Genomic DNA, 24,366 nt, shown 5'->3' with positions numbered 1-24,366 from the left:
CTATGCATGTCCCGCATGTGGTAGTTTAGACCACCCTGTTGAGAATTGTCATAGTTTGCATAATTTTAGGCAATCTAGAGAAAATCCAAGGTATGAAATGCCCATAAATTGTGAGAATGGTAGTCATTGGGACCATAATCAACCTTTCGAAGGTTGTGATCAATATTTTGTAAACCCTAATGACCATGCACACATGTACCATTCACCACAATTTGAACATGAAGAATTTTGTACTCCCATGAATTTAGACTCCACCGTAGAAGCTCTCAGACTCAGTGAGCAAAATTCTGATAGAACTATGTCACGCATTCAGGCGAAGTTAGATCAGATTTTGCTTCAACTACAAAGGAGGAAATTCATGAGGAAATGTATGTTGTCCCTAATGAAGTGTCTAGTCCCATTCTTATAAATGATGTTGAATATGAACCTAATTTAGAGGAACATGAGTCGACTAAGGACACCACAATTGTTAATGAGGACCAATATGCATGCTACCATGATGATGATTATGATGATTATGATGATATGTTAGAAGAACATGAGAATATTGTGGAACCTGTTGGTTCAATAACATATGGCTTCTCGCCCTCGACCTTCATGAATGTTGTTTTTTCTAATACTCATTGTAATTCATATGATTTTGATATTGACATGGGATTCGTACAATTATTCTGTGAAGATGAGCATGACATAGGAATAGTTGAATCTTCTGTAGACACTAATGCTAATATGCATGAAAATATATTTGATGTGTCTGATTCTCTACCTAGGTCACATTGTGATATTTCTCCTGATTTGCCGATGCATGAGAATAAATTTGTTGATGATGTTGATGACTCTGATTGTGATCTTGACAATTTGTTTGATGATTGTGAGCATGTTGTGACACTTGTAGAAGACTTAGGAGATGTTGATGTGATTAATAATGATGTGCCTATCGTTCTACATAAGTCACAATCTGATGGCCTTCCACCCGACCTAGATTTGGTTTGTACCCATATTGTCAAACCGACTTTTCTGAGAGTCCCTAACCTAGGTTTGGAACTGTGTGCTTCCCAAGTCCTTTTGGACTATTTTGCATCTAAGTATAATACATTTGAGGAACCACAGTTGGAATTAGCATGTTTGCCCGTCCCTAGCACAGTTCACTTTGAGTTAGACCTTGTACATGATGAACCCCCAAAACTGCGAGATTTTGTTTCCAAAATTTTATCCGTTGAAAAATCCAGGTTTGGGGGTAGCTCATTTTGTTTCACAGCTTCACTTTCATGCCTATCATATTATTATTGTGTGAAGCTGTTGAAACCTCTACACTTTGTCTTTTGGGTTGATCCTCAACTCTTTAGATTGTTAGTGTATGGTGAATTTTTTGTATATAATCCAGTAGATAAAATTTCTTAAAACCCTTTGTTCCTTTTGTATAATTTTTCTAATCCAATATGATCTCGGCTGAAATATGTTGGATTTTTTTCCTTGAATAACGGAGTTCTAATCTTGCTTTCGCCGAAATCGGGTATTCTCTTTCCTTTTTCTCTACTCAACATGATCCTCTTCATATGTTGTATTATAATTTTGTTCATATTTTGAAACATTGAGGACAATGTTTAGTTTAGGTTTGGGGGTGAAAAGTAGATACTTTGATAATATGCCATAATTGAAAACAAGAACTCCTTCTTTTTGAAAAAAATGAAAATAAGAAATAAAAAATTGAAAAAAAAAACATAAAAATGGAGCTCATTTACCTTGAAATGTTGACTCTGGTGCAAATATGTAATTATTAGGAGTCTTAGTCTAGATATTTAGGCACCCTGATTCTAGCACAATTCACATAGTGATAAGAAATTTGCACGCGCACGATCTACCAATACATGTATAGCCTCGATCTTCAAGGTGTTTGATAGAAAGTCACGATTGCCAATCACTTTAGAATACTGAACGAAACTTGACTAGCTTGTTCTTTGGTTGGTTGGGATAGAAGGTGGAGGTTACATTAAGAAAGACAACCATCGAATTTAACTGGGTGCATCAAAAAGGGCTACCTCTTGCAAAGTGTCATGTAATCTTTTGTTTCCTTTTGTATATGTATCAAAAGTGTTTCTTTATCAAAAAAAAAAAAAAATAAAAAAAAAAAAAATAAAAAAAAAAAAAAAAAAACGATGTATATATTCAGAAAAAAATATCAGAAAAATACAAAAAAATCAAGTATTTATCAATTCCATCATCTCTTGTTCCAAAAATAAAAAGAGAGTAGTCAATGTAAATAAGTGTCATGTAAAGAGTCATCTTTTGTGTTTTATTGTAATAAGCAAGGAAGGGTGTATGCCATTGATGTACAACGCGAGTAATTGTGAAATACCTCCAACTCATTCACAATTCTCGTAAAGTCCGGACAGCTAGCTAGATTTCGACCTTGGTTCTTAGCCTGAGAAACTATCTCTTGGTGATTAGTAGTCATAACTTCAGATCTTTCTTTACACATGTGTAGATACACTTTACACTCTTATCACATGTCTTTTTTTGTTATCAGTGCTAGGATTGTGCCTTTGATAGCTAGATTGACATCTCCATTTTGCTGTGAGCTTAAACTGTCTTGCACATGTCACATTTGATGGAATATGAGCTTATATTTTGACCTAGAACTTTGTAGGTACGTTCTAAGAAAACCTTCACGAGACTTCACTCGTCCACTAGGGACACTTAGTGGTTTAAAAGGCTTAGTGCATATGCTAAATGCATTCGAGAGACCAGCGACAGTGGTATAGGTAGGATTTCCTTAGTTTTGTTTTACTTGAGGACAAGTAAAATTCAGGTTTGGGGGTATTTGATGAGTGCTAAAAAGTGCATATTTCTATATATTTTTCTTGGCATTTAACTCATCTTTTGTGCATTAATTCTACATTTTATCCCATATTCTGTATTTTCTTTGTTTTCAAGAATAAATATTTTTATTAATTAATTTTTCATTTTTAGGTAATAAATAAAGTTTGGATGAATAACGGAGCGGAAAAGAGCAGAAAAGCGGTGAAAAGCCGGGAGGAATTACACAAGGAAGCCGCGAAGAATGTTGTGCACAAGACCAAAATGCTAGAAGTGGGCTTGAAGAGGAAGAATTGTTCTTAAAGAAGATATGGGCTTGGCATACCCAATGCCCAAAACCCTCACCCAAGTCCATTTCCTATATCCATACCCGTTTCCCTTTCTAGCCGTCAGATTGGATCATTTCAGCATCCTACGGTCGCAGCATCGCCATTACATCAAAGTCTGAAGCTCCTGTCTAACACTACATCACCCAACTCCATCTTGAGCCGTCAGTTTCGTTGTATCAGGCATCCAACGGTCGCTCATGATCTGTCTCCATCTCGCCGTTAGATCCGTCCCAGAAGATATTATCCCACGGCTCAGCTTTGCAAGACATCAAGATTTGCTGTACCCGCCTCACACTCGAACAACCTAACCCTATACCATCCCAACCAAACACCCCCTACTCCAAAAATATCGAACCCATCCTCTTCTCCCCCCTTCTGTGCACAGTGACGCCATCACCACCACCTGCTCCGTCTGCCACCACCACATCCACCACCAAAGCCATCATGGCTCCTACCAACCCTAAACCCCATCATCACTACCACTTTCACCTACTTTATAGCCTTCTAATCTATCAATTTCACACCTCACCGATATCAGAAACCCTAGAGGTGAAATTGGTAGATTAGGTTGGAATAGAGTTGCAATTAGAGCATGGGAAAAGCAGGAGAAGAAGAGAAGGAAGCATGGGTCGAGACTATTGAGATGAAATCAGAGAGTTAGGTGAGTCAATTTCACTTTTTGGTGAAACCCTAATTTTCTGATAATTTGGGGATTTTTGGGTTTTTGCTTGCTTGTATAAATAGAAGGTGTTGGGTGTGAAATTGAGGCATGCCTGGACTAGCCAGTGTGTCATTAGGTTTAGTCTTTCTTTGTTTTCCAATTTCAATTTTTGCTTCACTGTTTAGTTCTTAGGTTTTGTTTAAATTTTAATATCTTTAATTCAATATCAGTTCATGTGAATGTATTGTTCGAATTCTGTCAATGTTAATCACCATGTTTGTTATGTTCTAATCCATGTTATGTTTGTGTTAAGCTCTATGTATGTAATGTTTCTTCACATGATCATGTAATTTCCCTGTTTAAACCTTAGAGAAGACCATTGAACCATGATGGTTAGCCATTAGGATAGTTTTTGTTGAACTCAAAATAGCTTAGGCTAGTTAGATTCCTAAAAGCCCAACTGACTTGTGATTAGTGGTGCTGTAAGAAGACCACTAATGCTAGGGGTCAGTGGTGGCTCTAAGGGGTTAATCAGCTACATTAGTTAGTAATCCACTGCCTAGTTGACCTGTGATTGCCTGTGCCTTAAACAGACAACCAATACTAGGGGTTAGCTAAGGCTGTAAGGTTAGTTAACTAGCCATATGACAAAAACCTGACCTAGGCAAACTAGCTAGGTGAAAGAGAATTCTCATCCATCTCCATACACTTCATTCTCATCCATAATTTCTCTCCCATGTTCTGTTTTGGTTAAGTTTTTCTTATTCATTGCCACTGATTTTTCTTTGTTCCTTTGCCACTGTCACTCACTGCTTCTTTGGCTCATTGCCACTGTCACTAGCTCAGAATTAGCTAGGAAACTTCAACTCACACACACCTTGTCTCTGTGGATCGACCCGTACTTGCACATTTGCCACTTTCGACACCGTGCACTTGCGGTTATAATTTGTAGGACCTTTTACTACTGGTATCCATACGCACCATAAACCAATCTCTCTCATTGTGATTGCTTCATAGACTACTAAATAAGGATATAGTCCCCCTAATTTGGTTGTGAAGCACTCCACAATATCCTATTGGTCTATTGTTAGACCGTGGGGTTGAAATATCTGCTCCGTAACTCCGGAGCCTCTTTGACAAGTACTCAACCAATCTTCCTTCTTCTGGTGGTTTTTGGGGTTGCAATGTTTCGATCTTTGTTGTGTAAATCAGGGGGGATTCTGAGAAGGACGACCGGCATCATCAATGGAGAATCTTCTTCTTCAACATTATTAGCAGCTAAGTATTTTCTCTTTACACCACAAAATCAAAATGTTTTTGTAATTTCAAAATCTAGGGTTACTTCCATCTTTAATTCCTTCTATACTACTAGTAATAATGGTAATAGCAATGTTACTTCTAGCGATTTTGAGTCTGATTCTTCACATGTGGTTTCTTATCTGATTAGTTCATGTGGATTATCACAAACTGAAGCAATTATTGCTTCTAAAAAAATCAAATTCAAAACCACAACCAAACCAGATTCAGTCTTAATCCTACTTAAGACTTACGGATTTACTGAATCCCACATTTCTAAATTAATCACTAAGCATCCATCCATCCTCTTGGCCAATCCTCATAAAACCCTTAAACCCAAACTTGATTTCTTCAGATCAAAGGGGCTTTATGAAATTGAGCTTGCCAATTTCATCTCAACTGTCCCTGGATTACTGATGCAAAGCTTAAATAAAGAAATAATTCCTTCCTTTGATAAACTTAGGAGCCTTGTTCAGTATGATGAAAGCGTCATTAAAATGATTCCAAGAAATTCTTGGATTCTCAGGGAAAGTCAAGTTCAAAAAGTGATGGTCAACATAGACCTTTTGAGAAATCAAGGTGTCCCTCAAACTAATATTTCTAAGTATCTAATCCAATGCCCAAGAGTATATGCAGAAAATGCCAATAGATTTAAAGAGATTGTAGAAAAGGTTAAAGAAGTGGGTTTTGATCATTTACAAACCACATTTCCTAGAGCTATAGTAGTGTTGACATCAATGACCGAAGCAAATTGGGAAAGCAAGAAGGATGTTTACAAGAGATGGGGTTGGTCTGAGGATCAAATTCAATCAGCATTTAGGAGAAATCCTCAATGTATGTTGGCTTCTGAAAAGAAGATTATGGCGATTATGAATTTCCTTGTCAATGAAATGGGTTACAATTCAGTAAGTATTTCCAGAAGCCCTATAGTTTTTAATTGCAGCTTGAAGGACAGGATTATCCCTAGATGTTCAGTTATCAGGATTTTAGTCTCCAAGGGTCTGATTCAGGAAAAAATTTGTATTAATCCACTTTCAACAATGGTAGACAAGGCATTTCTGGAGAAGTTTGTCAAAATGTACGAGCAAGAAGTTCCTGAACTTATAAAGGTATTCCAGTGTCAGCTTAATTATCAAGACCTACTTCTGAACTGAAGGATTTGAGGAGATGAATACACGGTAATTATCCGTAATCTCAAATTATTCTGTACATCATCTTTCCGGTTTTTGTTTAGTTCCAGGATTCCAGCTTCTCTTTCATATTTTAGCTCAACTCTTGTCTATGCTTGTTTTGTGATTTCCGCTATGAATATTGGTTTGCTTCATAACTCAATAGTATGAAAAAAATGAAGAATATATATAATGCTGTTGTAGTTTTATGCTTTAATTCTGAAACCGATGCAAGTATATTTCGGACACTCAAAGTGTAGATTTTTCTTTGATATGGAAGTCTATATACTGCATGTAGACTTTAATCGAACTATTTGTGTTGGTAATAATCAAGATAAACCTTAGAATTGAAACAGTTGCTTGTATGAACAATTATGAGTTCTCCATAAATCTTGGTTAGGAACTGGAAAGTCGAAAGTGGTTGAATTAGAATTATATTGCTAATTTTTAAATCTGAAAAATCGAGAATGCTGGAAATGAAATTATATTTTCCCCTTTTAAGTCTGAAATGTTGAAAATGCTGGAATTGGAATTACAATGTTCCACTTTGCAGGCGAGTTCAGTGAAGTTAGAGCAGCAACAGAAGAGAATCAAGCAACACGCAGGCAGTTGCTCTTAGGCTTGCATACTGAAGTACAAATGAACCTAGGGCTGGTTGTGGGTGCCGTAAGCCAGTATTTCTCTTTTGAGTATTACCGAATGGCTTTACGTTTTTCTCAAGTTAGAATTTTGTAAAATGATCCTTTAGTTATGACTTAAGAATCTGATATAGTAGCAAAGGAGTATGAATTTCGAAATACGAACAAAAGTTGCTTTAGAATGCTTCTCTCCCATTGCCTGAAATTCTGAAACACATGAAAATTTTCAGTTCCCTCTTACTCTTTATGTTGCGTGTTGGCAGAAGAAAAGAAGTATGCGAGGAAGTGTGTACATGATCCACTGAATGTTCTCTGTTTCTGAATTTTAATTTGTGCATTTTATGATGTGGTCTCTATTCTATGAAGAATTTTTTGGCATCTCGTAAAGAATTGAGGACACTGACTGATTTATTTGTTCCCTTCGTGTATAAAATCAGATTACATCAGAGGGAAGGAAAAAAAAAAGTAACAAGCTTTGAATATTCTGTTTACCGATCCATTTCAGACTGAGTTCCAACTCAGCCTGGTGAGCTGACTGCAGTTTCGCGCAACATCTATCTGGCGCGACAGATGTTGTGTCTTCAAAATTGAGGACACTGACTGATTTACTTGCTCCCTCTGTGTATAAAATCAGATCACATCCGAGGGAAGGAAGAAAGAAACAGGTAACCAGCTTTGAATATTCTGTTTACTGATCCAGCTCAGGCTGAGTTCGAACTCAGCCTGGTGAGCATTCTCAGTTTTATGCAACATCTGTCTGGCGCGACAGATATTGTGTCTGGATGTACAAAGGATCAAAATTAATGGTTTGGCGGTTATGAATTTCCTTGTGAATGAAAAGGGTTACAATTTTATTAAGCATTACTGAATCTCCAATAGTTTTTAGTCGCAGCTTGAAGGAGAGGCTTATCCCAAGGTGTTCTGTTATCAGGATTTTAGTCTCCAAGGGTTTGATTAAGAAGATGATTTCTATAAATGCACTTTCAACAATGGTAGATGAATCTTTGCAAACTTTAGTCACCAAGACGTACTGCAGAACTGAAGGATTTGATGAGATTAGTACACGGTAATTATCTGCATTCTTAAATTACAGTGTACATCGTCTTTCCCATTATTGCTTATATCCTGCTTCACTTTCACATTTTAGCTCTAGTTCTTGCTATGATCTCCGTATCAGACGCACGTTTGAGTTTTTGTCTGGTTAAGGTGAACTGACGTTTTGACCCGCAGAAATACTTGTTTGATTAACATAAAAAACTGAAAAGTGATTCTTGGAGAAGTTTGCAAAGATTATCAAAAAACTGCCTGTTATTAGTGCTGCCTAATTGTGGATTCGGTAACATGGATATATCATGTGAATTTTCAAATTGGTTTCCAGCTGGTTAAGTTCTCTAGCTGAATAAAATATAATAATGGAACCCAAAACCTTTAGGGTGTCAACAAATTGATTTTAACTTTCTAGTTCTGGTAACTTCAAATTAGTATGCTTTTGTAATGGCTTGAAGACTGAAGTTTGTTTTTGGGAAACCATGAGGAGAGTTTTGGTTTGCTCTTAACACTAACTACTGGATTAATCATATGAATGTTGTATATTAAAGTAGAAAAAAGGGACAGTCTTCCAGGTTTTCTAGAACTTTTTGTCAAAAGTTGACTTCCCAGATCCCGACCCATATTGTATGTGTTTTTTGAAGTCTGAAAAGTCTGGAAAATGCTGGAATTGGGATTACAATGTTCAACTTTGCAGATGTACGCGGGGAAGCTTGTGCAGCTACAATAGATAATTGAGCAATATGCAGGCAGGCGCTCCCAGGTTTGAATACTTCAATGAAACCTAGAGCTGGTTGTTAGGAGGGTCCAGCTGCAAGAGATTTGTGTGTGCAGAAGTAAGCCAGTAAATCTTTTTGTGCATATAACCAAATGGTTTTTCGTTTTTCTCAAGTAAGTTAGAATTTTGTAAAAATGACCCTATAGGTAAGATTCTGATCAGGTACTAGTAGCACAAGAATATATGATCAAAATACAGAAATGAGAACAAAAGTTGCTCTACATAGCTTCTCTCTTGTAGAATCACTTTTTTTGTTGTGTTTGGCAGCAGAAAAGAAATATGTGTGCAATTGTGAACAAGACCCAACTGAATGTATTCCTGTTTCAGAATATTTGGCTAGCATCTCCATGAATTTGTGTTTTTATGAATTTGGGAAATTCAAACAAATGATAATGATGTACGGAGTGACCATCTGGTCACCACCGACTAAGGTAATCAGATTTCTCTTAACAGGGAAGATAGCTAAAATAGATCCAACCACAACATTCTGAGATCATGTAATGATATGATCTTGCAGGGACCAGAAAGCTAAACTACAGATTCTGTAAGAGCAGGCTATTGGTAGAGTGTGTCCAGTGTTGCAGTTTAATAACTGATCTGAGTGATATAGCTAAGTGAAAACTACAGAAAGACCCATTCTTCAGATTTTCTCCACTGTGAAACTCACGCCCAGAAATCTACAGGCGCGCACCCATTTTCTCGGTGAAAATTCTCCCATACCCAGATTTTCTAAAATTATGTTATTCGGAGATTTTTTTTCATTGCTCATAAAACGAGAGGCAAAAAGGGGAACTACGATAATCATGTAAATATTTTGAGGGTATGCATCGGCAAAATCTCGTCTTCTTCTTCATTATAAATAATATTTAGTCAGTGTTGGCTTCATTTAGCGTTTCGATTTCTATCTCAAATTGCAGAAAAATCAAATCTTTACCTTCTGTGGACGAATCTCTGAGTTGTTTTCATTGAATTGAAAACTTTGATTTCTTCTGACAGAGAAATTTGAGATGATTATCTCTGATTTCGCAAGGTTATCAAATATAAGAAAAATGGTTGGGAAGCTACAAATAATGGTGATAGAAATCTCATGTTAGGGCTGATTAAGGAGTTTGAACTTGGTGTTGTTTCAAGAAAGAGGTGAAGCTATTATCAGATTCACACGAAGAAGATCTAGGGCTTACTGGTGACCATTAATCGAACGAAAATTGGAGTTGATATTGATATGGGTTTGTTGTTGGTGACTGACAATTGAGAAGAATTTGTTATTGGGTTTCTGTTGCAATTACCAGTTTTTGAGCAATTAAGAAGAAATTAAAGCTCGGGTATGATTCCATTCATGGAATTTAGGGTTTGGTATGGATCGATTGGCAGGTGGTTCTGTGGTCTTCCACTTCATATAAAATTTGGTTTTAATCTGCAGTCGATGGCCGAGATTTGCGAATGGAGATCGATGTATCTTGATGCTGGAGGAAAATGCTTAAAGCTCAGAGAACGGGAATGGAGACGAATGAGCCTTGAATCTAATTTCTGAACGTTTTTTGGTGCTAGGGAACATCATGATAAACCATAGTAGCTGTCTCGTCTGACTAACTTGTTCTTTGGTTCGTTAACTCTGATGCATCATCAGTATTGTAACTTGTTCACTTGAAGCAACATGAATAGATACAGGACAATTGATGATTAGTTGATTTGCTAGCTTTTATGTCATTTTCTAACTGCTACTACTACTCATCAGACTGTCAGGGGAAAATGCTTTTCGAAGTGTATCACTAAGCCTGGAACGAGACTGAGTGGGGGTGAAAGTAGTTGCGTTTCCGGATGTGTGGATCGATACATTGAAGCCACTAGTATTGTTAGTTGCGCTCTGTTTAGCCAACAACATTGAATTGTTAAAGCCGCAGCAGGATCTTTTATCCTTGTAACTCATCACTGGTATATTGGAAAGTGGCTACCATCTTTGAGGTTTTTTCCTTCCATTAATCCTTCTGGTTCATAGTAAGATCACAATCTTTAGACATCTTCGTCGTTTAAAACTTGTCTTTTTTTGGTTTTGAGATATGTTATCCAAGAAGCTATAGTATGTTATTTCGTAGGACCAAATGATGTAATGGCAAGTGAAATTAATTTTTCAAATACCTTGTCTATATAATATTATCTCTTGTGAGGCTGAATTCAGTTGGTGAAATTTCTAGGCCAATCTATGAAAAATTGTTAGGACTCAGGGATGAAAAATCATGGTATGTGTGTATGCGAAAATGCTCAGCAGGCCAAAAGCGTGTGTTAGCATTCAAAACTGATCAAGCTAGCTTAAAGCTGTTTGGTCTGATACTGATTTTGATATTAGCATTCAAAATTGATCAAGCTAGCTTTGCAGATAAAAATCAGAATGCAGCTGCTTTGGCTAGATATGCTCTTAACTTGGTTGCTGAATCTACCATGAATCTTGAGGCTGAGAAGGTAGATCAACGATTCAACATAGCAGTCAATAATGTTCCACCAACTTCATGAAACCTACCAAATGATTGCACTACGAGAGGATATGCACAATGTAAGAGAAGGAATTGGTTGCATAACACGTTCTGCAAACCTTTTTTTTTTTTTTGCATAACTTGTTATGCAGTCCAGAAAACGGTTGCATAACACGTTATGCAACTATTTTTTTCTTAGTATTGAGACCAACAAAAAATAAGGCTGCATAACTTGTCATGCACCTACAATAATATCTACATAACATGTTATCCAGTCGTGAAAATGGATGCATAACAGGTTATGCATCCGAAAATATGACTGCATAATGCATTATGCATCGAGAAAATTGTTGCACAATCTTTTATGCATCGAGAAAATTGTTGCACAATCTTTTATGCATCGAGAAAATAGATGCATAACCTGATATGCATCCGTAAATATGGATGCATACTGCATTAGGCATCAATTTTTTTTATGTATGCACTAAAATCAACCAAAACAATGGTTACATAACTTGTTATAGATGCATAACTTTGTTATCCAAATGCATAATTTGTTATGCAGTGGAGAAAATGGTTGCATAATTCGTTATGCGTCTGCAGAATGTGTTATGCATTTTTTTTGGTGGTTGCATAATAGTTATGTATCAAGTTTTCGAAAATTTTGCCTAAAATGATGATCACCTCCGATTTTTTCGTGAAAAACAAAAATTTGATATTCTTGTTTATACTCGTTGTGTAGCGCTCTTAAAAAGATTTCCAACGATATAAAAATTTTAAAATTCAAAGGCGCGGATTTTTAGATATGTTATATCCAAGTTGCGTTGCCAATTATACCCCTGATGCATAACCCGTCATGCGGATGCATAATCCGTGTACAGACATTTTTAATAATTTCATATAATTATGGGTGTCGGTACCGTACCTATAGTTAATTGTGAGCTTGACAATGCAAATATTTTTTTTGGGCGTGCGCCTAATTTTCCCTATAGCTAATGCCAAGGCTGGTTTGCATTACTAAGTGGGCTTGGGCTTAACAGACTAAATCATTACATTGTCACAACCACTACACATACCCACCACCACAAATGCCACAACAAGTAACCATTAGGAAACCTGTTCTGAGCATACTGGATTTTTTGAGGCATAATAAATAACTAGATTTTGTGCCTGGTGCGCCGAAAACCATCACCATCATTTTCTTCTGTTAACCATATTTTTCGATTGGTCATTTTCGTGTAATGTGGCTTCGCCTTGCCCGTGTATTTTTGATTTGGTATCACGGGGCTTTACGCCGTCCTGTCTCGATGTTTTATTGATTTGGTGTGGCTCGGTTTCGCCTGGCCCATCGTTCAGGATTTGGTATCGTGGGGCTTCACCCCGTCCTGATACATGCTTAATTATGATTTTTGATTTGGTGTGGTTCGGCTTCGCCTCGCCCCGTCCCAATGCATGCTTAGAAAAAGATTTGTTTCGGATATGTCTCCTCAGCGTATAAAAGATCAAATGTAACGTAAACGAAAAACATAAAAAGATGTAAGAATATGAACTGTGACCTTTTTTTCATTAAAATTTTGAACTTTAAGTTTAAATATAATATATAACTATCCATTAATTTGTTTGTCCTCCAACCCTGCTCTTAAAATGTCCCGTAACTATCTCCAGTCTTTATTTAGAAGAAATGTTGCGTGTTGCTGTGAATATAAAACAACATCACAGTTGCTGTAGAAGAGCATAGAGTTCCGGAACTAACCTGTATGCTTGAGAGAAACCATTATAGGGATTGCAATATGATTTGAAAAGACAAAAGTCCATAAATGATTAGCAAAGAAATTCAATTGCTTGAAATTATGCATTGAAAGAAACTAAAATGAATTCAATTTTGATATATATTGTGTGGTCCAAATCTACCATTTCATAAAACGTGATCAGATCCAAAAGAATACGTAATATATGATCAAGCACAGAGAACATAACTACTATTTCATAATACGTGATCAAGTAACCACAATTTCAAAAAGAATACATAATATATGATCAAGTACAGGGAACATGAAGAAAAAATCTAATCATATGAGAAAACTCAGGTTTGGAAATATAAAAAAAAAAAAAAAATTATATGTGAAAATTCAAGATTATCATAACTGTGATCAGGGTGAAAGAGGTTTAATTTTTCTTAGCACAATGTCTTACTGCAGTAGAAGTACTATAGTTAGACATTGTTTTACATCAATCTTTGCCACAAAAACACGAATTTGACAACTAAATCTTAGGGAAGTTATATCAACAAAAAACACATACTCTAGGATTAGTTAACACTTTAAAGAAAAGATAAGGATTATATGCAGAAGTAGACCTGGTCTGAACCCTCACTTTCATTTCTAGACCACTTTTTTTTATTTCTTGCAAAACTAGGCAAGTTATACGGATTCCATCCACTTTAACCATCTCCGTCAAGTTATCGCGTTGACTTGTCAATAGGGAGATCTCATACATGTGGTAAGATTACTGAAATGTCCTTCACACGTGTGTGTCAGTCACACACGTTAAGATGTCCACCTGTCTCGATAACATCTCCACGTGTTGCTATCTGAGAGCCTAATCTAACTAACACGACATCTCGAGGATGAATTGAACGACCAAAATAGTTCTTCATTGTTATTATCGACAGCGCGGGAAGGTGTAAGGAATAACAGAAGACAAAGAGAGAAATCGATTCATTTAGTTTCTTCTTCTCTCTTGTTCTTCAGAGAGGGTTTTTAGTATAGAGATAAATCAGTGAAACAGTGTTTTGTTAGTTGAGATTCGAAGAACAATTGAAGATTTCCTGCTGGTGAAGATGACGAGAAGGAAGAAGCGTTCTACAGAGAGGTAACAAAAAACACTAATCTGTTTTTTTAGGTTTCATGGTTGATTTTAACGTTTCAGTGATGAACATATTGTGTACATTATCTTCACGGTTTTTGTTTACTTCCAGCTGCTCTTTCATATTTTAGCTCAACTCTTGTTTATGCTTGCTTTGTGATTTCCGCTATGAATATTGGGTTGCTTCAATACTCAATATGTATGAAAAAACTGAAGAATATATATCATGCTGTAGTAATTTTATGCTTTAGTTCTGAACCGATGCAGTAGAGTATACTTTGTTATGGATGTGATACTGCATGTAGAATTTAATCGAACTAATTGTGTTGGCAATAATCAAGATAAACCTTAGAATTGAAATAGTTGCTTGTATGAACAATTATGAGTTCTCCATAAAGCTTGGTAAAAAATTTAGTCTCCAGAGATCTGATTAGGGAAAAAATTTCGATAAAAATCAAGTTCAACATTGGTAGACAAGTCTTTCTTGGAGAAATTTGTAGTAAAGTATGAGCAACAAGTTCCTGAACTAATGAAGATCTTCCAAGGTTTATGCTTAAGAATTTGGCTTGTGTTCAAGAACTAGATGCTGGTTCCTTTAGCTTGTAAGTAGGTAATATCCTACCCTTGAGCTAGATTTGATTTTTATGTGGTTAAGGTGAATAGATGTTTTGATCCACAAACTTGTTGTTTGACTATCACATATTACTGAAAACTGATTCTTGGAAAAGTTTGCGATGATTATTGAAGAACTGCCTGTTAGTGGTGCTTCCTAGTTATAGATTTGGTAACATGAATGTATTAAGTTCTCAATTTAGTTCTGAGCTTGTTGAGTTGTTTTGCAGATTAAAAAATTGTGCCCGGACCCAAATGTTGTAGGGTATCAACAAGTTGATTTTGACTTTGTAGTTGTAGTAATTTTAAATTGGTATGCTTTTGTAATGGCTCAAAGTATACGAGTCTGTGGAAATAGACGGTCTTCTAGGTTTGTCAAAACCTTTTGTAAGTTTGTTTGAAGTTGACGACCTAGATCCCATCGGACCAACCCATATTATATTTGTCATTTCTATTAAGTCTGAAAAGTAAAAAAAATGCGGGAATTGGAATTTGAATGCTCAACTTTGCAGGTTTATCTGGTGAAGTTAGTGCCGCCACAGAAGAGAATCCAGCAATATGATGATGATGATGGTGATAAATTATTAAAGGTGTTGCAGATTTTGAAGATGGTAGTTATGAAGATAGATGGTCGTTATGAAGATATTTTGAATTATGGGAGGATGTTGGAAATATTAATTCAAAATATCCAGAATTAATCCTAATAATTAGGTACTGTTATACGTGTGATTATGAGAGACTTATTATTTGGTATTTCCTATTATTTAGGTAATGTTGAACGTGATTTAATATAGGAAATGGGAGCTAAAGTTTAGGAATTAATTGTTAGTGGGTTAATTAGTGGTTAGTGTTTTATGTAAAGGCTATTTAAGGCCATTTTTATGTCAATAAAAATATACAGAAGTTTTAGGAACGTAGATTCTTATTTTTCTAAGTGTTTCAATCTCTCTCTCACTCCTCTCTGTGCTATGTTGGGAAAATCCCACAGTTAAACTTGTAATCATTTTTCATTCTGGTCAATTTAGTGCAAAACCATGAGAATTTCTTCCAAGAGTTCAAATCTGCTTGTAATTCTCTATTTGTAGCTCCGATCTGGAAATTGGCTTAAGATTCCATTCTTCATTATGCCTGTCTGAGCTCTAATTGATCAAGCTGATAGCAAGAATCATTCATTCATTATCCAGCTTTAGTCTTTGTTTGACCATGAACTGTTTTCATGTTGCAGAATGACCCTCTACGGCTTATAATTCAAAGGGCAGTTCTAAATGCATTGTTCAGCGCAACTCAATCAACGACGGAGAAGGTTGCCAAGTATCAATGAGTGCAAGGATGAATTAAATCCAGGAAGAAAGATTCTACTCCACAAGTGTTCCACAGGTCTGCCATGACCGGAGCCATGTTTTGACAGTGCACAATTAAAAGTTCAAAAGATGGAGAAACTGTGGTCTTGGTTGAGCATTAATTTTAAATACAACAGTCCTCATGCGTGTCATGGTGTCAAATCTTATGGCATATGAATTGATCATTCATGGCGGACTCGTAAATCTCTCGAAAATAATGCGCGCTACCTCAGCGTGATCATCCTCCGGACTTCGTCTAACAGGGGATTGTTCAAGGAGTTGAAATGATGGGAGATACCTGTTAGAGATGCTCAAAACTGGTGTAATGAAAAGGATAGTCAAATCCTCCAAGGGTTTTTAGTCACAAGTAAACTCGCCGCATCAGCCAACCAATTAGGCGCCCACTGCTATTTGAGATTCTTATTTCACCCGTGCCTTAACTTGCCTGCATTTTCTCGCGCATCAGAAATGGTGGTTGCACATAGCAATCTTCACCATACCCTCATGGAATATTACAAAGTAAAGTTCAGCTTCTAAAAGTGCGGACTGCTCCTGGAAAGTTTCGATATCACAAAGTATTTGTGACGTTTATAATCTGGTGAGAATCGTAAAATTGGTGGACAGCGTAACAAAGAAGCAACTTAGATAAGGCGTGCCTTCTTCTAACTGGAAAGGCTGGTATGCTTCTATAGCTCGTATTCAAGTTACCCTAATTATGGTTATGTATTCGAAATCATCAAGCATGTGGCGCCCGTCTAAACTAGTTTCCTTTGGCATTATTTTAATTGCATGTACTGGTTACGTCCCCAATAGAAATTTGATCATCTATGTTCTCATTATTGGTTAATTTTTCTCACCTAGCTAGTCATATTGGATAGGTTTTGTGGAAATGCTGAAATTATGCTTTAGCTGACCGCTATCACTAGAAATTACGCTACCAGATCCCTCAGAATGTATATCCTGCCTCAAACCCTATAAAAACGTACCTCTGAAAGTTCACTTCTCTTATTTAAGGCCCCAAAAGTTGTATATGCATGCCACTGACGTGATGATATATGTATGCCACTTGAATCATTTGTACTACAATGAATTTGCTCACCTATGTGGCTGTGCTTAGCTATGATTACCAGTTTATGGAGAATGTGAGCACCATAGGAGTTGCTATTCTCCACATTCAAGAGACAAAGCTATATTGTGACCACCATAGTGGGTGCTCTTAAAGGATCTACCTACAACCTTCTCCCTAAATTACACGGCTGGATATAGTTTTGTGGGAACAGCGAATTAGGTCTTTGGTTAAAACATACACGTAGGAGAAACCTAGAAGGTCCGTTGGAGATGCGCTTACTCTTCCCATTACTGTTCGCATTCAACTCCAATCATTTGTATTTCCTTCCCATCAATGTTTATCGGTCGCCAACTCACAAAAGTACCTAGGTATTACTGTCATCTCAATCTGCAGTGATAAAAAACATAAACTGATGTTTACGCATATAAGTTGGTAATTCTCCTTAAACCTTTGATTTTTGATACTTCTGTTCCCTTTTTTATTTCTTCAGTTTAGCCATTGTTAGAGTATCATATAGGCTGTAACTCCCATTTTCAGTTTAGCCATTGAAAATTTACACATTCAGTGTCTATTATGCAGATTGGTACAAATATTTTTCAATGGTCAAAGCAATTGAATGCACCATTATAGGACGTGGATCCAGAGATTTCTGATGGACGATACTTCGACGTAATGGAAGTATCAATTAGACGTTTCGGTTGATTTGTAATTACGTAAAATGAGAGTAGGCTTCTTAATTTAGACGATTAGGTTTGATTAGTATTAAATTTTGACTTTGATCTGTTTCAGGGACTAAAATTGATTCCTTCACACTTCAAAGAAATTCACATCTGTTTAGTGATGGAGAATCTTGGCTCTATTATGACCAACAAATACAGTAAAGGTTATGACGCGAACAAACAACTTTTCTGGAGTCAATTATCCAGGTGTGTTGATATGGCAGAAACCTTGTGCAAAAAATGTGCCGTGGAGGCGCTCCGTTCAGATTCCGCTAGATGGGGATTGGGTAGGCATCTATTCTATAAACAAGTATCGATTCAGAGTTTTATTTTAAAATTTTCTTTTCCCACTTTGATTTATGATTTTAGTTTGGGTGATAGTATTTTTATGCGTGCTATCTGTTATGTTGATTTTCTGTGCATGTTTTGTTGCTGGCGCATCGGCTCAATGGGAGGAGTATAAGGAGTGTTCAAACATTATGAACCCCGACAACCTGAACAGTCAAGGAAGTGGTAATGGATCTAAAACAGGTAAGAACACAGGACGAAATACTCTGTCTGTGTATAGTTGGTTGTAGTAAAATCTCATATTGCACACAGTAAACCAAAATCTTAGAAGGTTTCATTTAGGATTATAACATGTTCTGAGTAGTTATTAACGAGCATTAATAGTATTTGTCGAAACCATATATATGTAACTGCATCACCGTAGCTTTTAAACTAGAACTAGGTAAAAATTAAAAAAGATGCAAGGAGATTATTTTGTAGCGGAAGGGACAACAAGAGAAAATGAATTCTAATAACATAGACTAGAAGCAGTTGAATCGTCAGAGCCCTACTTGATGCCAGCTATGTCGAACTCAGGAACCAAAGTATCAGACTTAATCAACCCCCTTTTGCATAAGCCACAGTAGGGTCAAATTTAACAACATCAAGGTCAGAACCACCAATATCATGAAGCGCTGCCAAATTGTAAGACCTACCAGTACATACGCTCATCTTCAGGACCTTATGCATCTTTTATGCTACTTATGAAAGGCATGTGCTAGTAGACTTGGTTAAGATAATATACCGTGCCACAATTTGCTTGTTTTGCATTATATACAATTGTCTCAATGGTGACATACTTTAAATCAGTTACTTCAGTTAGCAGGCTGCTGGACCCATTTTATTTAGACCCTACTTCAGATATATGCAAACTTGATGAAACCAGTGGCTAATATTATGAAGACACAGGTTGAAGAGCATCTTTGATTTAGTTACTTATCAAGTGTTTCATAACGGATTTGTTTCCATTTGATAATAATCTATCAAATGGATTCGTTTCTGTTTTTTTATCACGAGGTGTCTATGGAAGTTAACCTGAATTTGAAATTAAAACAAGAGTTTTTTACCATTCTGTAGGAATTTGGAAAGGGAGGAGGGCAATTTTTTTTTTTTTTTTTGGATTATTTGATACCTTGAAGATAATGGTCATAAAGCGAGTAGAACAGGAAAAAATCTATTGCTAGAGCAACATGGATGGTTGCAGAATATTTGAAGATGAGAGTGAATTATATGAGAATGTAGTTTCATTTTGTTGTCCAACTTTTGTTAGTCAGTTTTTGGCACAGCGGGGAGTATGTACAATTATTTCAAAAATACAGTGACACTGCAAGGCATTTTTAAGGGAATTTAAGTGGTTTTGGTGCAATTGTCAGCCGGTGAAGTTTATAGAGTTCTGAATTTGACCAAAATGAGGAAATGATTTGCAGTTTGAAACTCTGTAAATGAATGTTCCTGCATTCATAGGCAATGCATCCCATATTACTTGTGAGCTCTGGTCTTCTTTTGATAAGACTGAACACTGATCCTACAACCGCACCTACAAGCAACAGTGATCCTGTCAGCTTTATTTCTGCACACCTTGGATGTCGGGTTTGTCATTTTTTTATTAATGGGACCGGTGACGTATGGGTAAGGGTCGGCCGGATTGTGTCTCAGTCGTGCTTGACGAGGATACTTAAAAATGTCAACTCAGATAAATGCATTTGAGATTAAAGCTTTAATAAAATCTTCAATAACAGAAAATTTACAGAGTTTAAGCTCCAGTGTTAGTGAACCAAAACCTTATCCAATAGATGCTTATTTTCCAAATAGACACCCTTATATTGACTTAGCTTATGGAGGCTTTATTCTGGATGGGGTTTTCAAAACTTGGAGGAAGTCATCTTCTACGTCTCTTGTGAGTGGCATTGTGAATATATGTTGTGAGTTTGAATTCGTTATTGAATTCAGAATCTCCAGAGACGAGTTTCAATCAACTCGTCAAGCATTTCAGTCAATTTTAGATAAAATGGGACTCGGTAAAAGCTCTGATGTTGTCTACAAGCCTGATGTCGAGATAGACAAACCGGGCCTAATATCCATTTCTGGCAAAATCAGGGCATGGAATTCCCACGAATTCTTAGAAACCAAGGTATGTGTTGATACATTGTAATTTCTCATTTTTTTTCTTTTTTTTCCAGGCATGTAAATATAAACTAGTCTCATAATTTGTGTTCTATTTTTCATTAGGGCAACCTTGAATCTGAACTCCATCGCAAGATAAAGGAATTACAAGCCATTGGATCATCATGTGCTTCTCGTATGAGTGTTGCAGCACATAGTAAACCAGTTAGCCCTGATTTTAAAACTTCTTTGTTTAAAAAGGAGAAGGTGACTGTTGCTGGCAATGATGAGGTAATTTCGCCTTTGTTTTCTGTTTAGTATTGCATTTTACAATAATTTAGAAGTAAGGACTTCAAGAGTAGTTAATAATTGCCTATATATATGATATGAGATTACGATTTATGCCTTATTTTCTTCCTTGGGAAGTTGGCTAAGTTCTGGACTTCAAGAATGCCGGGGTAAAATATCTTCGTCTTCATGTTTATTCATACTTTTTTTAGATGCTATAAACTTGGTTATAGGGTAATTTAACAAGTTTACTATACACTTTTGAAATATAGTCTTAAACTTGATTGACATTGACAAGTTACGTTTGCTGCTCATGTATGCACCTTCAAGATTAGCTAAACTTGTGCTATGATGTTAGGATTTGTTCTTTTTGAAGAGGCACGCGGAACCTTGTTTAGGTTCAGTTTTGTTTTGCTTTTGTAAAATAGTAGCTGGTAACATGGGTTGAAGAATGATTTATTTATGATTGTGAACTCTGTCCTTGATGGAATTATAGATTGGATACATAAACTCTTGCTTGCTTTCTGCAAGCTTAGGTTCACATGACATTCGCTATGTGGAATTATGCATATAGCACCTAAGTTTACACATATCTCGAATTAGGTAGATGAAACTAGTGAACTAGTGAGTGGAGATATGGTTTTAGTTTTTAGCAAGACTAAAACTCTTGGAAATGACATGAGTAAAAGGATATGAAATTGCAAACAGTCGATAAACTTTGATGTTATATGGGTAGGCAATTACAAGCTTTGCATGCTGCTCTGCTTGTTTTTTTTTCTTACAGAGTTGAGCAATTTGTTGGGGTCAAGTACGTCGGGGTAAATTTTCTGACATAAGATTCCTACATACTTATTCTTGGATGCTATAAACTAGTGAGTGGAAGGATACAAAATTGCAAACAGTTGATAAACTTTGATGTTAGCTGGGTAGGCAATTACAAGCTTTCCATGCTGCTCAGTTTGCTTTTTTTTTTCTTATGTTTGTTGGCGTCAAGTACGCCGGAGTAAATTTTCTGTCATAAAATTCTTACATACTTATTCTTGGATGCTATAAATTTATTTGTATGGTAATTTTACAAGTTTCTTATGTTCTTTTGAAACTAGACTGGCATTAGCAACTTTTTTTTGTGATTAGGTTATGCAACCATCCATTATTGAGAAACATGTAGCTCACAATTAGTTTAACATGGCTGTGCTATGATATTATGATTTGTGCTTTCTTTCCTTCCTTTTTGAATATTTATTGTTTTGTTGTTGTCATTGCAGAATATCGTTCGAGGTGGCAGAGATTTATTCTGTTTGTTACCTGAAGCATTTAAAGGAATTAAGCAGATTGGTGTTATTGTTTAACTCTTAACTCTTTCATGTACTTTATAATGTGATCGAGGGGTAATAGTGCTGATCTCATGCATCTAACGTAATAAAGCTTAGTAAGATATAATGGATTCTTTTGGTCATTATGAATTTTGGCATCATATTATTCTTTTGAAGTTATTGTGCATTGTGTTTACATGGTTACTTGTAATTGTGTATTAATATTTCCAACTGGGCGATCTATGTATTATCTTAGGGCCTTGCTCCAGCTCAGATTTTGAGGCATTCATTTGTGAAAGCCAACTCTGACATTATAGTCAAGGTAAAATATCTTCTCAAATGTTTTGTCTGCCTGCTTGAACTTCCATGAATCTAAGATTAATCATGTTCTGATTTAATCGTGCTGCACAGATTGGTTTGAGGAAGCAATGTGATGCTTTTGCTGAAGCGTGATTAGTTGGTTTCAACGAGAAGAATGGAACTTTAGGTGATATTCGTGAAACTGTTGCCAAGAGTGATCTTTTGTTGTTGATGCCTGAAGCTGTGCAGGTAATTATGAATGTCTGTGCTGCAACCGGAATTCAAACTTATTTTAACATTAGAATAAATTATAGATTACATGACATGTAATTTACCAGGAAATGTTTGATGCTGTGCAGGATGGTAACTACCAGGAGATATTGTCCCTCATGAAGCCTGCCAGCATACTTGGACTCTCAGACGTTTTTGTTGGACATTTGCGGGCCCAAGATGTTAATTTTCACAAATCAGTTAGTGTGATTGCTGTTTTCCCCAAGAGCAGGAGACTCTATGTTCACGGGAAGGAGATAAATGGTGCCGGAATTAATGCTAGCTTTGCTGTCCAACAGGTCTATTTGCTGCTGCTTTTTTATCATAGTCACGTGTAATTAATTCTGGCTTTGCTGGAATTAATTCAAGCCTTTTGCCCTACCCTTACCACTCTTTTGTCACGTGTAATAGAGTATTTAACTGATTGTAATAGAGTATTTCATAGTCTTATTCAGTTTCTCTGTGAATTTTATGCAGGATATCTATGGTAGAGCAACAGATGTTGCCTTAGGGTGGTCTGTCGCTCTTGGCTCTCCTTTTACGTTCGCCACTACTCTCGAGGCAGAATACAGGAGTTCTATATTTGGCAAATGAGGTAGAGTTCCTTTTTTCTTTTTTCCTTTTTGTTTGGTTTTTGTTAGTTCTCTTTATAAATTTTCGCCCCCTTTGGTTTGGCAGGTATTTTTCTTGGAGCTGTTCATGGAATCGTTGAATCTTTGTTCAGAAGGTATACTGGGAAGGGAATGGCCGAAGACCTTGCTTACAGGAACACGGTTGAGTGCATCACCGGAAACGTTTCAAGGACCATATCCACCAAGGTTGGAACTCCTGCAATTTTTCTTGCTCACTTCTTTCTCCCTTTTAGGAAGCTATAATTAGTGGTTGATGTTTCCAACAGGGCATGTTGTCTGTGTACAACTCTCTATCACAGCAAGGCAAAATGGATTTCCAAACAGCCTATAGTGCCTCGTATTATCCTTTTATGGACATCTTGTATGAGTGCTATGAGGATATAGCTAGTGGAATAGAGATCAGAAGTGTTGTCATGGCTGCGAGCCGAATTTATGTATGTATATCTGTTAGAATACGGGCATCCAACTCAAAACCAATTGGCAATGAGTGGAGAGGCCCATAGAGTTATAAATTGCAGGATCTTAGATTGCCCATACTATGTGGGACTAATAATCTCAACAATATCTGTCATTTATGTCATTTATGTATTGCCGCATGAGTAAATAAATATAGGTAATCTGACTCCAATCGTCTGAACAGGAAAAAGATGGCCTGCCAGCTTTTCCGATTGTAAAGATCGATCAAACAAGGATTTGGAGGGTTGGTGAAGGAGTTAGAGCAACTAGAACAGAAGGTGATTTGGGTCCGCTTTATCCTTTCACAGCAGGAGTTTTTCTGGCATTGTTGATGGCTCAGGTGATTAGCTCTTTTCTCATTTGATAGATTAATCAGAAGAGTAAGAAAAAATGAACGAATTTGATCCTGTTTATTATTGTCTGATCCAATGTATGTTTTTACTTGATGCCAAATATCCAGATTCAGATGTTGAGAAGGAAGGGACATGGATACAGATGTCGTTTCTGTCGTCGATGATAACTGTTCCATGGGGACTCAATTGGGATCGAGGAAATGGGCTCCAAGATTTGATTATGCTCTTACTCAACAGGTTTTGGTAGCAGTCGACCGTAACGCCCCGTTAAACCATGCATTGATTAGCAGCTTTCTGTCAGACCCTGTCCATGGAGCAATGGAAGTCTGTGCCCAACTGAGACCACCAGTATGAGCTGTATATGTTAGTGAGGTTAATTTTTGAGGGTTCCAGCCAGTGTGAGCTGTATATGTTGGTGAGGTTAGCTTTTGAGGGTTCCAGCCAAACGTTTTTTTTTTTTTTCCCCATGAATGTTTATACATCCATTTTCCTAGTAGCATCTGAATAACACTATAG

General features: G+C 36.6%; 1 protein-coding gene and 1 pseudogene across 6 annotated transcripts; both read left to right on the top strand.

Annotated features, from left to right (window-relative positions):
- Window positions 1–4,959: 4,959 nt before the first annotated feature.
- LOC113310497 lies at window positions 4,960–8,912 on the top strand. Of its 6 annotated transcripts, XR_003341172.1 has the most exons (4): window positions 4,960–6,281; window positions 6,826–7,575; window positions 7,842–7,976; window positions 8,655–8,912. XR_003341172.1 is itself a non-coding variant. In XM_026559191.1 (2 exons), exon 1 carries the CDS (start codon window positions 4,992–4,994, stop codon window positions 6,255–6,257), a length of 1,266 nt encoding a protein of 421 aa, XP_026414976.1. In that variant the 5' UTR covers window positions 4,960–4,991; the 3' UTR covers window positions 6,258–6,281; window positions 7,348–7,364. The 6 variants fall into 6 exon arrangements, 2 of the variants coding, with proteins under 2 accessions (XP_026414976.1, XP_026414977.1); XR_003341174.1 differs by lacking the exons at window positions 7,842–7,976; window positions 8,655–8,912 and having other exon boundaries at window positions 4,960–6,008; window positions 6,151–6,281; window positions 7,348–7,364; XR_003341175.1 differs by lacking the exons at window positions 7,842–7,976; window positions 8,655–8,912 and having other exon boundaries at window positions 4,960–6,008; window positions 6,151–6,281; window positions 6,836–7,202.
- A 10,306-nt stretch (window positions 8,913–19,218) lies between these two features.
- LOC113314078 lies at window positions 19,219–24,366 on the top strand (annotated as a pseudogene).

The sequence above is a fragment of the Papaver somniferum genome, chromosome 9 (assembly GCF_003573695.1).
Source record: "Papaver somniferum cultivar HN1 chromosome 9, ASM357369v1, whole genome shotgun sequence".
In the NCBI taxonomy this organism is placed as follows: domain Eukaryota; kingdom Viridiplantae; phylum Streptophyta; class Magnoliopsida; order Ranunculales; family Papaveraceae; genus Papaver; species Papaver somniferum.
The sequence above is the reverse complement of the archived record's forward strand: the minus strand, read 5'-3'. Positions and strand labels throughout refer to the sequence as shown.